We start from the raw sequence: 15,349 nt of genomic DNA on the forward strand, positions 1-15,349 counted from the left end.
CCATTCATCTGCTGATAGACATCTAGGTTGCTTCCACATCCTAGCTATTGTAAACAGTGCTGTGATGAACACTGGAGTACATGGGTCTCTTTCAATTCTGGTATCCTTGGTGTGTATGCCCAATAGTGGGATTGCTAGGTAGCATGGCCATTCTAAAGATCAGTCCTGGGTGTTCTTTGGAAGGACTGATGCTAAAGCTGAAACTCCAGTACTTTGGCCACCTCATGTGAAGAGTCGACTCCTTGGAAAAGACTCTGATGCTGGAAGGGATTGGGGGCAGGAGGAGAAGGGCCACGACAGAGGATGAGATAGCTGGGTGGCATCAATGACTCGATGGACGTGAGTCTGAGTGAACTCGGAGCTGGTGATGAACAGGGAGGCCTGGCATCCTGCAATTCATGGGGTCACAAAGAGTCGGACATGACTGAGTAACTGAACTGAACTGATGGCAGTTCTATTTCCAGTTTTTTTAAGGAATCTCCACACTGTTCTCCATAGTGGCTATACTAGTTTGCATTCCCACCAACAGTGTAAGAGGGTTCTCTTTTTTCCACACCCTCTCCAGCATTTATTGTGTGTAGATTTTTTGATGGCAGCCATTCTGACTGGTATGAGATGATAACTCATGGTGGCTTTGATTTGCATTTCTCTGATAATGAGTGATGTTGAGCATCTTTTCATGTGTTTGTTAGCCATCCATATATCTTTTTTGGAGAAATATCTGTTTAGTTCTTTGGCCCAATTTTTGATTCATTATTTATTTTTCTGGTATTTAGCTGCATGAGCTGCTTGTATATTTTTGAGATTAATTCTTTGTCTGTTGCTTCATTTGCTATTATTTTCTCCCATTCTGAAGGCTGTCTTTTCAATTTGCTTATAATTTCCTTAATTGTGCAAAAGCTTTTAAGTTTAATTAGGTCCCATTTGTTTATTTTTGCTTTTATTTCCATTACTCAGGAGGTGGGTCATAGAGGATCCTGCTGTGATTTATGTCAGAGAGTGTTTTGCCTATGTTTGCCTCTAGGAGTTTTATAGTTTTTGGTCTTACATTTAGATCTTTAATCCATTTTGAGTTTATTTTTGTGTATGGTGTAAGAAAGTGTTCTTGTTTTATTCTTTTACAAGTGGTTGACCAGTTTTCCCAGCACCACTTGTTAAAGAAATTGTCTTTTCTCCATTGTATATTCTTGCCTCCTTTGTCAAAGATAAGGTGTACATTGGTGTGTGGTACAACCCCCACTTTTTATTGCCCCCCATTATACTGCCCATTCAGTAAACAGCAAAACATGCCCAAACTTATTAATAGGAGAATAAAAGTTTAATCAACAATGAGATTTCATCTTTTCATCCCTCAGACTGCTAAAGATTTAAAGTCTGATAAAGTCCAGCAGTTGTGAAGTCATGAGTAAATAGTTTATAAGAGTGTATATTTTGGTAGGTAATTTTATTCTTGGGAATTGTATATTCAAAAGGTTTATAATTACTTGTTTCAGATGGTATAAAGGAAATTATGAATGCTAAAGAAGTATATTGTAAGACATCTAAGAATCATTTCTTAATTCTCAAAGTTTTACAATTTAGGGTTGAAAACAATATCACATGCCATTTTTTCTAATCATTTTTTGCTTAAATTTCCCCTTACTATACCAGAAAAACTCACCTCATTTTGTATTTAGCCATTATGATACTCATATTTAGTATGCAACATTTTATTCTTGTACCTTATTTTAAAAACTTCACAGATTACAGAAATATTAATTTAAAAACAATATTTTTTCCCCAAATCTCACCCATTTAGTTGTAACAATTTTCAACATTTGATTTTATAGTCTTCCATGTTGCCTGGCACTGAAGGTTCTATTCATTTTAAATTTTAATTGATATTATCAAATTATATACCCAAATGTGCACTTTCCCTTATTGTTAACTAAAAACTGTTCTGGAATAGTCCCCCAGATTGCTAAAACCTCCTTTGCTATGATAGGATAAAAACTTTAGGCCATAAATTTAAGGTTGATTTTAGTATCTATTTCACAGAGAGGAGAATATACTTAGATTTCTTTTTCCTGTTGTCCCAGAGTTGTATTAAAACCTAAAGTTGAAGAAAAAAGTCACTAAGTATTCCTAAGTTATGAATAGTTGACATGGTTTATAAATTGTATTTGTCTCTATTGCTGCTACTGATTACCATCTCTACCGCCTAGTATTTTCCCATTTCCTGCTCAAATCTCAGCGCTTGAGAGAGTGATGGCATTCATGATTTGTCCTGGAGCTTCCTTATTCCCTGCTCTTGAGAGAGCAGACAGTTGTGATTTTCCACACCTGGACCCAAGGGAGTCAGATTCAAAAAATTACCATGAAGATTGGACATTTCTCAAAAAAGTGAGACTGACACTCTTGTCCTCTAGATATTTAATTTCCTACAAAATCTGGAGATTAATTTGTGCATGCTATTACCACTTCTCTCTCATTACCATGTCTCTGTTTCCCTCTTGTTCACTAAGAAATAAAAAGGATACAAAGTTTACAAACTCATGAAAATTGATCACTGCATCAAATTTACCTCTATGCTACTATTCTGTAGCATAGTATTTATAATGGCTTAAGAATTTGATAGCATTTGATGAATTAATTAAAATGAATAATTTTACTGCTAATGAGCTTACTGCTTATGAGTTTTGTGCCTATAACTTTATGTATGACCCTGCATATACTGAAATTTTTAGACTTTATTTTCTCATACAAACATAGAGATATAATTTCTGTTTGTTTTGTTTTTGATAAGAACTGTTAACATATACTTCCTCCATTTTTTTTAAAAGAAGACCCAGATGACCAAGAAACAAAATCAAGAACTAGATTTATTGAGTACTTGGATACTGCAGAACATTAAGCCTTGGGCATATCTAAATTCATTGAGAGATGCACAATTTGTGAATCTTTCCACGGCTAGATGTTTACAAGAGTACACTCAAGCAAGTACTAAAAAAAATTGAGAAATGTAAAGGAGAAACATTCAGTATTTTCCTCCTTTATGCTTATCATTCTAATTACCCATCTATGATCCACAATCCTATTGACTGCTGTCATGGGCTAATGGGCAATAGCTAACATACTTGCAAATTGAAAAAAAATTAAATATAAAACTTGAGCAAAAGTTGTTATTGGAAAAAACATTTCCAATAACAAGGACTCTGCTGTTTTATCATGTTGGGAAATAGTGTTCCTGTTCACAAAAAGGTAAACATAAAAGTTTTTCTCACAGTAAATTTTTTGAACAAAATATTTTTATCATATGGACACGGATCTGCTTGGTCTTTGCACCATAGACAAGTGGATTGAGAAATGGAGGGACTAGCAGATAAGTGCTAGAAAAGAGGATGTGAATATAAGGAGGGATGTGAGAACCAAATCTATGTGCAAAGAAGGAGAAGAAACCAAGGGAGTAGAACTGGAGGAAGACACAGATGTGAGCAACACAAGTGTTGAATGCTTTCAACCTAGCCTCCTTCTGAGGCAAACGAAAAACTGTGATGAATATCTGTGTGTAGGACAATGTGATTAATACAATGTCAAGCCCAGCAACAGTGAAGGCCACAAACAAACCATAGATTTTGTTGACCCTGATATTTTCTGCAGCCAGTTTCACAACAGCCATATGTTCACAGTAGGAATGAGAGATGACTGTTGTATGGTAAAATTGTAATCGAAACTTTATCAGTACTAGGCATGGTGCTACAAGAACGGCAGCCCTGAGTGTTACCATAGCTGCTATTTGAGTGACTAACTGGTGAGAGAAGATGGCAGCATGTCTGAGTGGATAACAGATGGCCACATAGCGGTCCAGGGCCATGGCCAGCAAGATGCCTGACTCTATGCCCTGAAATGTGTGGATGAGCCACATTTGAAGCAGGCAACAGTCAAAATATATCTCTGTTACATGAAACCAGAAGATTCCAAGCATCTTGGGCACAATGCTTGTGCTGAGAGCAATATCTGTGACTCCTAGCATGCCTAGGAAAATGTACATGGGCTGATGGAGACTGTGTTCTGATTTGATGATGATGAGAAGCAAGGAGTTTCCAATCATAGCCATGAGATACATGGCACAAAATGGAATCCCAATCCAGCACTGCACAGACTCTAGGCCTGGGATCCCTATTAGTGTGAACTCAGAAGGCATGAAGACTGTGGTGTTGTAAATGGACATAGTGTCCTTGGGTCTCATGATGCAAACAAAAGACATATCTCAGTCCATGCTACTTCCTCTTCTACTTCTTATTTTCATCCAAAGTCATCATATTGAGTGTGTATGTTTTTGGTAGATCTCTCAGATCATATCATCCACCTCATATAATATCATATAAAATATCACATCATATCATCCATATTATATAAAAGGTAAAAGAAAGATTGATCTGCAATGACACATCCTGTTTTTAACAATGGCATGCATAAGTCCTGTACCATCATAAAAATTGTATCAGGATGACAGTGCAACTGCATTAGAACCAACGAAATACCTGAGTTCCCAGATGGCACTAGTGGTAAAGAACCCACCTGCCAATGCAGGAAACATAAGAGACACAGGTTCAATCCCTGGCTTGGGACAGGACCCTGGAGAAGGACAGGGCAACTCACTCCAGTATTCTTGCTTGGAAAATCCCAGAGACAGAGGAGCCTGGTGGGCTACAGTCCATAGGGTTGCAATAAGTCAGACACGACTGAAGTGGCTTAGTACCTACGCACAAAAACACACAAGGACTGCTTACTCAACTGCTGATGTGTCTGTCATTTCACTTCAAAGCTGTGAAAACAAAAAAGTTGTTTATTTTGGTTGGAAATTATGTTTTAATCAGAAGTTTATGATTCTCTTCATATTCCACATTTCATTTACTGCTTCAGCATTCTTATTATTCTCAGTTGTCTCTCAGTCAAAGCCATTTGGTTTGGACATTGAGAGTCTGACAATATATTAGTGCAGGTTGCTCTCTAAGAAAGAGAATAAACATAGGAACACTCATCACCTAAAAGCAAAATATATTTGTCTATGTATTGATGATATATATTATCTATCTCTGTGTAAAACTAGATGTCTTTTCAGAAGAACTTGAAGGAAGAGTTTTAGAAAAGATCATTCAAATCTGTGTACATTTTGTAAGTCTGGACCAAAGTTTCTGGATACTGTTTTATGTTTCTAGTAAAACTGAATTGTTTTCCCTATATTTAATAGCTGAAATGCTTCATTTTTCTGCTTAAAATAAAATATATTCTGTAATACTCATTACAAAATGTTTAGAGTCAAGAGAACTCAAGAAAGCAATATTGGCAACAGTAGCAAAATATGTAGGTATGAGGACTCATTCTTAATGACTGATGGATATAGGAACATGGGTAATTGACTGGAATAGAGGCTTCACTCTGGTTTTTGCCTTTTGTTTCTCTTCTTTTCACAGCTACTTGTAAGGCTTCCTCAGGCAACCATTTTGTCTTTTTGAATTTCTTTTCCTTGGGGATGGTCTTGATCACTGCCTCCTGTACAATGTCACGAACTGCTCTCTGTAGTTCTTCAGGGACTCTGTCTATCAGATCTAATTTCTTTAATTGATTTGTCACTTCCACTGTATAATCGTAAGGGATGTGATTCAGATCATACCTGAATGGTCTAGTGGTTTTCCCTATTTTCTTCAATTTAAGTCTGAATTTGGCAAAGAGGAGTTTATGATTTGAGCCACAGCCAGCTCCTGGTCTTGTTTTTGCTGACTATATAAAACTTCTCCATTTTTGGCTGCAAAGAATATAATCAATCTGATTTCAGTATTGACCATCTGGTGATATCTATGTGTAGAGTCTTCTCTTGTGTTGTTGGAAGAGGGTGTTTGCCATGACCAGTGGGTTCTTTTGGAAAAACTCTATTAGCCTTTGGCCTGTTTCATTCTGTATCCCAAGGCCAAATTTGCCTGCTACTCCAGGTGTTTCTTGACTTCCTACTTTTGCATTCCAGTCCCCTATAATGAAAAGGACATCTTTTTGGGGTGTTAGTTCCAGAATGTCTTATAAGTCTTCATAGAATTGGTCAACTTCAGCTTGTTCAGCATTACTGGTCTAGGCAAAACTTGGATTCTGTGATATTGAATGGTTTGCCTTGAAAATGAACAAAGATCATTCTGTCATATTTGAGGTGCATCCAAGTACTGCATTTTGGGTCTTTTGTTGACTATGATGGCTACTCCATTTCTTCTAAGGGATTCCTTCCCACAGTAGTAGATATAATGGTCATCTGAGTTAAATTCACCCATTCCAGTCCATCTTAGTTTGCTGATTCCTAAAATGTCAATGTTCAGTCTTGAAATCTCCTCTTTGACCATTTCTAATTTGCCTTTATTCATGAATATAACATTCCAAGTTCCTACACAATATTGCTCTAACAGCATCAGACTTTACTTCATCACCAGTTACATCCACAATTGGGTGTTGTTTTTGATTTGGCTCCATCTCTTCATTGTTTCTGGAGTTATTTCTCCATTGATCTCCAGTAGCAGAGTTAATCTTTCAGTGTCATATCTTTTTGCCTTTTCTTATTGTTCATGGGGTTCTCAAGGCAAGAATACTGTAGTGGTTTACTCTTCCCTTCTTTAGTAGATCACAGCTTGTCAGAACTCTCCGCCATGACCCATCCTCTTGGTAGCTGTGAAAAGAAGAGAAGCAAAAAGCAAAAGAGAAAAGGAAAGATATACCTGTTTGAATGCAGAGTTCCAAAGACTAGCAAGGAGAGATTTAAAAAAAAAAGCCTCCCTAAGTGAACAATGCAAAGAAATAGAGGAAAACAATAGAATGGGAAAGAATAGAGATCTCTTCAAGAAACTTAGAGATATCAAGGGAACAATTCATGCAAAAATGGGCACAATAAAGGACAGAAATAGTATGGACCTAACAGAAGCAGAAGATATTAAGAAGAGGTGACAAGAATACACAATATAACTATACAAAAAAGATCTTCATGACCCAGATAATCATGATGGTTTGACCACTCACCTGGAGCCAGACATCCTGGAATGTGAAGTCAAGTGGGCCTTAGGAAGCATCACCATGAACAAAGCTAGTGGAGGTGATGGAATACCAGTTGAACTATTTCAAATCCTGAAAGATGATGCTGTGAAAGTGCTGTACTCAATATGCCAGCAAATTTGGGAAACTCAGCAGTGGCCACAGGACTGGAAAAGGTCAGTTTTCATTCCAATCCCAAAGAAAGGCAATGCCAAAGAATGTTAAAACCACCGCACAATTTCACTCATCTCACACACTAGTAAAGTAATGCTCAAAATTCTCCAAGCCAGGCTTCAGCAGTACATGAACCGTGAACTTCCAGATGTTCAAACTGGTTTTAGAAAAGACAGAGGAGCCAGAGATTAAATTGCCAACATCTGCTGGATCACCGAAAAAAGCAAGAGAGTTCCAGAAAAACATCTATTTCTGCTTTATTGACTGTGCCAAGCCTTTGACTGTGTGGATCACCAAACTGGAAAATTCTGAAAGAGATGGGAATACCAGACCACCTGACTTGCCTCTTGATAAATCTGTATGCAGGTCAAGAAGCAACAGTTAGAACTGGACATGGAACAACAGACTGGTTCCCAATTGGGAAAGGAGTACATCAAAGCTGTATACGGTCACCCTGTTTATTTTAACTTATATGCAGGGTACCTCATGAGAAATGCTGGAATGGATGAAGCACAAGCTGGAATCAAGATTGCTGGAATAAGTATCAATAACCTCAGATATGCAGATGATTCCACCCTTATGGCAGAAAGTGAAGAAGAATTAAACAGCCTCATGTTGAAAGTGAAAAAGAGAGTGAAAAATTTGGTTTAAAACTCAATATTCCAAAAACTAAGATCATGGTATCCAGCAAATAGAAGGGGAAACAGTGACAGACTTTATTTTTGAGGGCTCCGAAATTACTGCAGATGGTGACTGAAGCCATGAAATTAAAAGACACTTGGTCCTTGGAAGAAAAGCTGTGACCAACCTAGGCAGCATATTAAAATACTTTGCCAACAAAGGTCCATCTAGTCAAAGCTGTGGTTTTTCCATAGTCATGTATGGATGTGAGAGTTGGTCTAAAAAGAAAGCTGAACACTGAAAAATGAATGCTTTTGAACTGTGTTGTTGGAGAAGACTCTTGAGAGTCCCCTGGACAGTGAGGAGATCCCACCCTTCCATTCTAAAGGAAATCAGTCCTGAATATTCACTGGAAGGACTGATGTTGAAGCTGAAACCCCAACACTTTAGCCACCTGATGTGAAGGTCTGACTCATTTGAAAAGACCCTGATGCTGGGAAAGATTGAAGGTGAAAGAAGAAGGGGACGACAGAGGATGAGATGGTTGGATGGCATCACTGATTCAATGGATGTGCGTTTGAGTAAACTCCGGGAGTTGGTGATGGACAGGGAAGCCTGGCCTGCTGCTGTCCATGGGTTCACAAAGAGTCGGACACGAATGACTGATTCTTGGGTTTAAACTTTTCAGAGCTATCATTAGCATAAGATTTGACTAATTTAGGCTCATTAATTTTTCATGAAAAACAGAAAGTCTGAAACACTCTAGTAATTTTTTTCTGAGCTGAGGCATAAGAAATTATTAGAAAATAAAGTGGTGGAAGGATGTGTTCCCTAAAAGAATTCAAATATAGAACTAAACAGAGAAGACAGAGCTGACCTTGGAATTTCAGAAATATTTAGGAAGAGAAATTTAGAGCAACTTAAAAAAAGGTAATCATTACTCAATTCATTGACTTTTTGTGAAAACTTTGGAGCTTATCCATTATATGAAAGCTGTTATCTGATCAAAAGCATTTCCTATTGCTTATTTTGCATTGCATACATTGCTTATTTTGAAGCAAGAAATCCTCAAACCATACATTAGAGAGATATTTGTAATTCTGTGAAAATAGGTTTAGGTTTTTTTTTTTTTTTTTTTCATAGACTCTCCGATAAAGTTGCTTCATATGAACAAACTGATGATCAGCTAACCCTACAGTGAATGTCAACAAATAGGGAGTAACACAGGAAGCTGTGGTTCCTGTTGCTAAACCACAAATGAAAGAATCAATAGGTGATTTTAATTCTGTATCAGTTGACAATTATCTATGTTAGACTAGTCACTAAAAGAAACAGCTGGATATCCACAGACTTGCTCCTCAATGACTAATTTTATGATCAATCCATACCTCACTGACTCTAGTAATAATCATTTTTCTTTCTAAAACATAATAAGAATTAAAATAGAAATCCGTTAAAAACAACCACAGTTTCTGAGCTTTTTAAGAGGTAGGAGCAATATTTGAGTTTGATCTGATAAGTACAGACAGTGGAATGTCAGGTGGAAAATATATAATTGACCACAGGGTTGATGGAATAGACTGATTATTATTGAAAAAGTATGGCAATGAAACATTATCAGGTAAACTTGGGAACAGTGAAACTTACTTGCTAATTGTTGGGTGCTGGTTCTGCTCTCATTAGATTATCAGAAAAGTATTGTCAGTTCTTCATATTAACATTACTCAACTCATAATACACTGCCTCTTGTTTGTGTTACGTGTTCTCAGTTCCTCTTCATTCTATTTGGACCCTCGTAACAACACTCATTCAACATCAGGAACACGAATCCATTTTGTACGGAGTCATCTGCAATGGGGAAACATCTCTGGGACAGCCTTTCATGGTTTTCTCTTGTCTCTATAGCAGATATTCTCCGTATTTTGTAAGTCTGTTTTAGATCATATGTTTGTGCTCATTTTCTAATAAAAGCCAGGGCAAGATCTGTATTACTTGGAGGCATAACATCTATTTATTTTGAATTGAATAAAAAAGCTGCTACCCATCAGTTTATGTTCTATAATGAATGTGTGGAGAAGGAGGATTTATAAACATAAAATGAGGGGTTTATTAGCCATCAATTAAACCACAAGGGACCCAGCAAATTATAGTTATGTCCTCTTGGGTTCATCCATACCTAATATCCCTGAAATTATTATTACAACTTACAGACACATCCCTGCTCTTCTATTTTTCTCTTGCATAAAATGAATGAGATATTTATATATACCAGTGTTCTTTTTATATCTCAGTTGTTTTTCTGGATCTCCTAATTTGCCAAATATATATATATATATATATATATATATATATATATATATAAGCTCTACTTAAATATAGACATTTCTTTGCCAATGATTTCTACTTGAATAAACAACCTGTGACACTTTCTTTCAATGAGGGATTTTGAGAGGGAAAATCTGTATCCATATGCTATTTTATTATGCACTTCTCATTTTCTGCAGCCTCACTCCTTTTATTTGTATTTTATTGAGACTATTTTTGTATATTCAGTATTTTTTGTTTGTTTATTTCTTAGAGTGACCAATAGTGGCTGACATTTCTAAATCCTACTAGAGAGAGTTGTGACTAAATTGTACACATGAATAAATTTTTTCCATTCCTCACTTTACAATTTTCCCTCTTTTCCTCCTCTCTTCCTTCATAAAGAAGGTATTACGTGTGTCAGATATATGAAAGTATCATTCCATGTGCTTTTAATTAAGAAAATATATCTTCAAATTTGGGGAAATAAAGAGAGACAAATTAGGATATCTTTTATCATGAGTGCAAATAAATTCTAAGAAAATTTTAGGCACATGATACCTTTCTCTTTGACCTTTTACCCAGTTTTTAGACTTTCTTATATGTAACTAAATTTTAGATATACTTGATGTAGCTTAGACATGTTGGCAAATTTAGGACAAGTCTTTTCTGTGGGCTGGAGGAGGTTATTTCCAATGGATTTCAGGATGATTAAGAGATATGATGAAAAGGAAAAGATCCTAAATTTTCTTTCCAGAAATTCTTCTGTGGAGGAGAATGAAAACATTATACTGATTCATGTTGAATGAAATTGATTCAGAGGTCCAGCTGACATCTGTACTTCTCTTCAGCCTATCTTTTATTTTCTGATATACCATTTCATTTATCACCTGTTCTCTTCTACTAATTGAGTATAAATTTTGATGTTTCCCCAAGTTCTTACCTGAGTCCTTTTGCTCAAATTATACAAATATGATGGCAATTTTATCTACTTAAAATAAATCAGTTACATTCAACATGTCAGCTACTAGAACAATACTCCAACACAATTTTTTTTTTCATTTTCTTCACTCTGTTCCCAGTATAGAAGGCTAGCATATCTTATTCAGATTTCAGTTCATGTGAATATATTTGAAAAACTGTCCCCAGTTAATTTTGCTCCCAGAAGGATAAATTTACTTTTTCTTTATTTTAACATTTAGAAATGCCTTCATTCCTAAATCAATCCTATGCTTGTTGGGTTTTTCTTTCTTTCTTTTTCCCTTCTCTTTTTCTTGTTCATTTTTTAAAGAAAAGTTATTAAATATTGTTTAACATAGAAAGTAATCAATTTTAACTTGTTTACCATGATTACAGATATGTATTCATCATGAAGCAAACATCAGTCTTGCAAACTAGGTCATTAGCAAAGTAAGACCTAAGAACTGTTTTCTGTCCATCTCTTATTTTAATAATATGAGTTATTGAATGACTTATATCTCCAAAATCTGCTAAACTGCCAAAAAACATACAGAATATGAGGTCAATATTAATTGCTACATAAAAATATCAATTGATTCTCAAAAACAATGTTGAGATAATTCAATGGAGAATAGGTCTTTAATACAAATAATATTTAAACAACAGGATAGCCATTTTAAAAAATTAGCTTTGTTTTTAACAAATGATAATAAAATAACTTGAAATGGATTATAAAGCTAAACATAAGAACACTTTTGTTACCATATTACGCAGAGATTTCCTAGAAAGGACCAAAAAGCATAATCCAAGAGCATAAGGGGATAAATTAGGCTTCATGAAAATAAAAAATATCTGTTAACATGCTATTAGATTAAGTTAAAACCAGCTACTGGGAGGAAATACTTGCAAAATACACAGCCAGTCAATTTTTTTTTTTTTTTATTTAGGAAATGCACAAACATTCACAATAATAAAAAACTCATTAAAAATAAGTATTTTTAGAACTCTTAAAAGTTTTGCCCTTCATGAGATGCTAGCAGCAGCACAGAAGAGAGTAGAGTGTAAGTTATACTCATTATCAGGTAGAAAACTAACTAAAATACATATATACTCAGAAATATTAATAAATTAAGAAATATTGGGGAATATTTCTAAAATATGTTACAGAGATTTTTAAGTTGCTTCACATAAACACACACAAAGATATATACATATATATATATATAGCACATAAGCACATATAAAGAATCACAGCATCTTTTCAGTTCAGTTCAGTCGCTCAGTCGTGTCTGATTCTGCGACCCTGTGACTTGCAGCACACCAGGCCTCCCTGTCCATCACCAACTCCCGGAGTTAACTCAACCTCATGTCCATCGAGTTGGTGATGCCACCCAGCTATGCCATCCTCTGTCATCCCCTTCTCCTCCTGCCCTAAATCTTTCGCAGCATCAGGGTCTTTTCCAATGAGTTAACCCTTCGCATGAGGTGGCCAAAGTACTGGAGTTTCAGCTTGAGCATCATTCCTTCCAAAGAACACCCAGGACCGATATCCTTTAGAATGGACTGGTTGGATCTCCTTGCAGTCCAAGGGACTCTCAAGAGTCTTCTCCAACACCACAGTTCAAAAGCATCAATTTTTCGGCGCTCAGCTTTCTTCAGAGTCCAACTCTCACATCCATACATGACCATTGGAAAAATCATAGCCTTGACTAGACAGACCTTTGTTGGCAAAGTAATGTCTCTGCTTTTGAATATGCTATCTAGGTTGGTCATAACTTTTCTTCCAAAGAGTAATCGTCTTTTAATTTCATGGCTGCAATCACCATCTGCAGTGATTTTGGAGCAAAAAAAATAAAGTCTGGCACTGTTTCGACTGTTTCCCCATCTATTTCCCATGAAGTGATGGGACCGGATGCCATAATCTTTGTTTTCTGAATGTTGAGCTTTAAGCCAACTTTTTCACTCTCCTCTTTCACTTTCATCAAGAGGCTTTTTTCATCGTCTTCACTTTCTGCCATAAGGGTGGTGTCATCTGCATATCTGAGGTTATTGATATTTCTCCCGGCAATCTTGATTCCAGCTTGTGCTTCCTCCAGCCCAGCGTTTCTCATGATATACTCTGCATAAAAGTTAAATAAGCAGGGTGCCAATATACAGCCTTGACGTACTCCTTTAAGTTTCTCAAGAGGTAGGTCAGGTTGTCTGGTATTCCCATCTCTTTCAGAATTTTCCACAGTTTCTTGTGATCCACACAGTCAAAAGCTTTGACATAGTTAATAAAGCAGAAATAGACGTTTTTCTGGAAATCTCTTGCTTTTTTGATGATCCAGCAGATGTTGGAAATTTGGTCTCTGGTTCCCCTGCCTTTTCTAAAACCAGCTTGAACATCTGGAAGTTCACGGTTCATGTGTTGCTGAAGCCTGGCTTGGAGAATTTTGAGCATTACTTTACTAGCGTGTGAGATGAGTGCAATTGTGCGGTAGTTTGAGCATTCTTTGGCATTGCCTTTCTTTGGGATTGGAATGAAAACTGACCTTTTCCAGTCCTGTGGCCACTGCTGAGTTTTCCAAATTTGCTGGCATATTGAGTGCAGCACTTTCACAGCATCATCTTTTAGGATTTGAAATAGATCCACTGCAATTCCATCACCTCCACTAGCTTTGTTCATAGTGTTGCTTGAGGCCTACTTGACTCCACATTCCAGGTTGTCTGGCTCTAGGTGAGATAATCATACCGTCGTGATTATCTTGGTAATGAAGATCTTTTTTGTACAGTTCTCCTGTGTATTCTTGCCACCTCTTCTTAATATCTTCTGCTTCTGTTAGGTCCATACCATTTCTGTTTTATCGAGCCCATCTTTGCATGAAATGTTCCCTTGGTATCTCTAATTTTCTTGAAGAGATCTCTAGTCTTTCCCATTCTGTTGTTTTCCTCTGTTTCCTTGCATTGATCGCCGAGGAAGGCTTTCTTATCTCTTCTTGCTATTCTTTGGACCTCTGCATTTGGATGCATATTTTTCCTTTTCTCCTTTGCTTTTTGCTGCTCTTCTTTTCACAGCTATTTGTAAGGCCTCCCCAGACAGCCATTTTGCTTCTTTGCATTTCTTTTCCATGGGGATGGTCTTGATCCCTGTCTCCTGTACAATGTTACGAACCTCAGTCCATAGTTCATCAGGCACTCTATCAGATCTAGTCCCTTAAATCTATTTCTCACTTCCACTGTATAATCATAAGGGATTTGATTTAGGTCATACCTGAATGGTCTAGTGGTTTTCTCTCCTTTCTTCAATTTAAGTCTGAATTTGGCAATAAGGAGCTCATGATCTGAGCCACAATCAGCTCCCAGTCTTGTTTTTGCTGACTGTATAGAGCTTCTCCATCTTTGGCTGCAAAGAATATAATCAATCTGATTTTACTGTTGACCATCTGGTGATGTCCATGTGTAGAGTCTTCTCTTGTGTTGTTGGAAGAGAGTGTTTGCTATGACCAGTGCATTAACCTTACATATAGCAAATGCCGCAGCATTCCCATTCCTAGTATTTCTGCAAGAATAAGAATTTTTGCATATGCTAGAGATTTATTCAAATAATCGTATCATTATTACTCTTAGTAGCCTAAAATTTTACATATGTAGTTGTATTTGAAAACACGTTAACACAGGACTTTTATTCCTGAAAGCTAAGAATTGGCTGGAACAGCAAAGTTTCTGCCCTTTTGTACGGGAAAAACTCTCTTCCATTGCTCTGTCTTCCCTAGTCTCTACTGTTCCATATTTAGCCTCTTTTGTTTCTATAATATTTCTACCCTAATAAGTATTTTAATTATTTCAGATATTTCAGATATGGATGAAAGGCATAATTTTGGCATCATGTTCTTTCTGTGCCAGGTATAGCATCTCATGTTGAAATAAAGTTTAATAAACTTTTGATATAGTATTTCTTCTTTTCCTGTTGAAGGAAAGTTCCCAGGTGACTCATTGAGTAAAGAATCCACCAGAGATGCAGGAGCACAGGAGACAGGGGTACAGTCCCTAGGTTGGGATAATCCCCTGAAGGAGCGGATGACAACTCACTCCAGTATTCTTGCCTGGAGAACCTCATGGAGAAAGGAATCTAATGGGCTACAGTCCATAGTGTCACAAAGAGTTGGATGCAATTGAATTGACTGAACATGCACACACACATAGGTTAATCAGTAAATAAGAGATGTGAAGTTATTCAGTCGTGTCTGACTCTTTACGACCC

General features: G+C 36.6%; 1 protein-coding gene across 1 annotated transcript; it reads right to left on the reverse strand.

Annotated features, from left to right (window-relative positions):
* Window positions 1–3,259: 3,259 nt before the first annotated feature.
* On the reverse strand, window positions 3,260–4,210 carry LOC147358013 (olfactory receptor 52A1). Its single transcript, XM_086342021.1, has one exon. The coding sequence runs from the start codon at window positions 4,208–4,210 to the stop codon at window positions 3,260–3,262; it is 951 nt and encodes a 316-aa protein (XP_086198147.1).
* Between the last annotated feature and the right edge of the window lie 11,139 nt (window positions 4,211–15,349).

This window comes from Bos grunniens, chromosome 15 (assembly GCF_055505025.1).
Source record: "Bos grunniens cultivar Pamir isolate PY7600 chromosome 15, Bosgru_T2T1.0, whole genome shotgun sequence".
Lineage (NCBI taxonomy): Eukaryota > Metazoa > Chordata > Mammalia > Artiodactyla > Bovidae > Bos > Bos grunniens.

Excerpts from the sequence above, each read along its gene's own strand:
- LOC147358013 (XM_086342021.1), bottom strand. The coding sequence starts at position 4,210 with ATGTCCATTTACAACACCACAGTCTTCATGCCTTCTGAGTTCACACTA.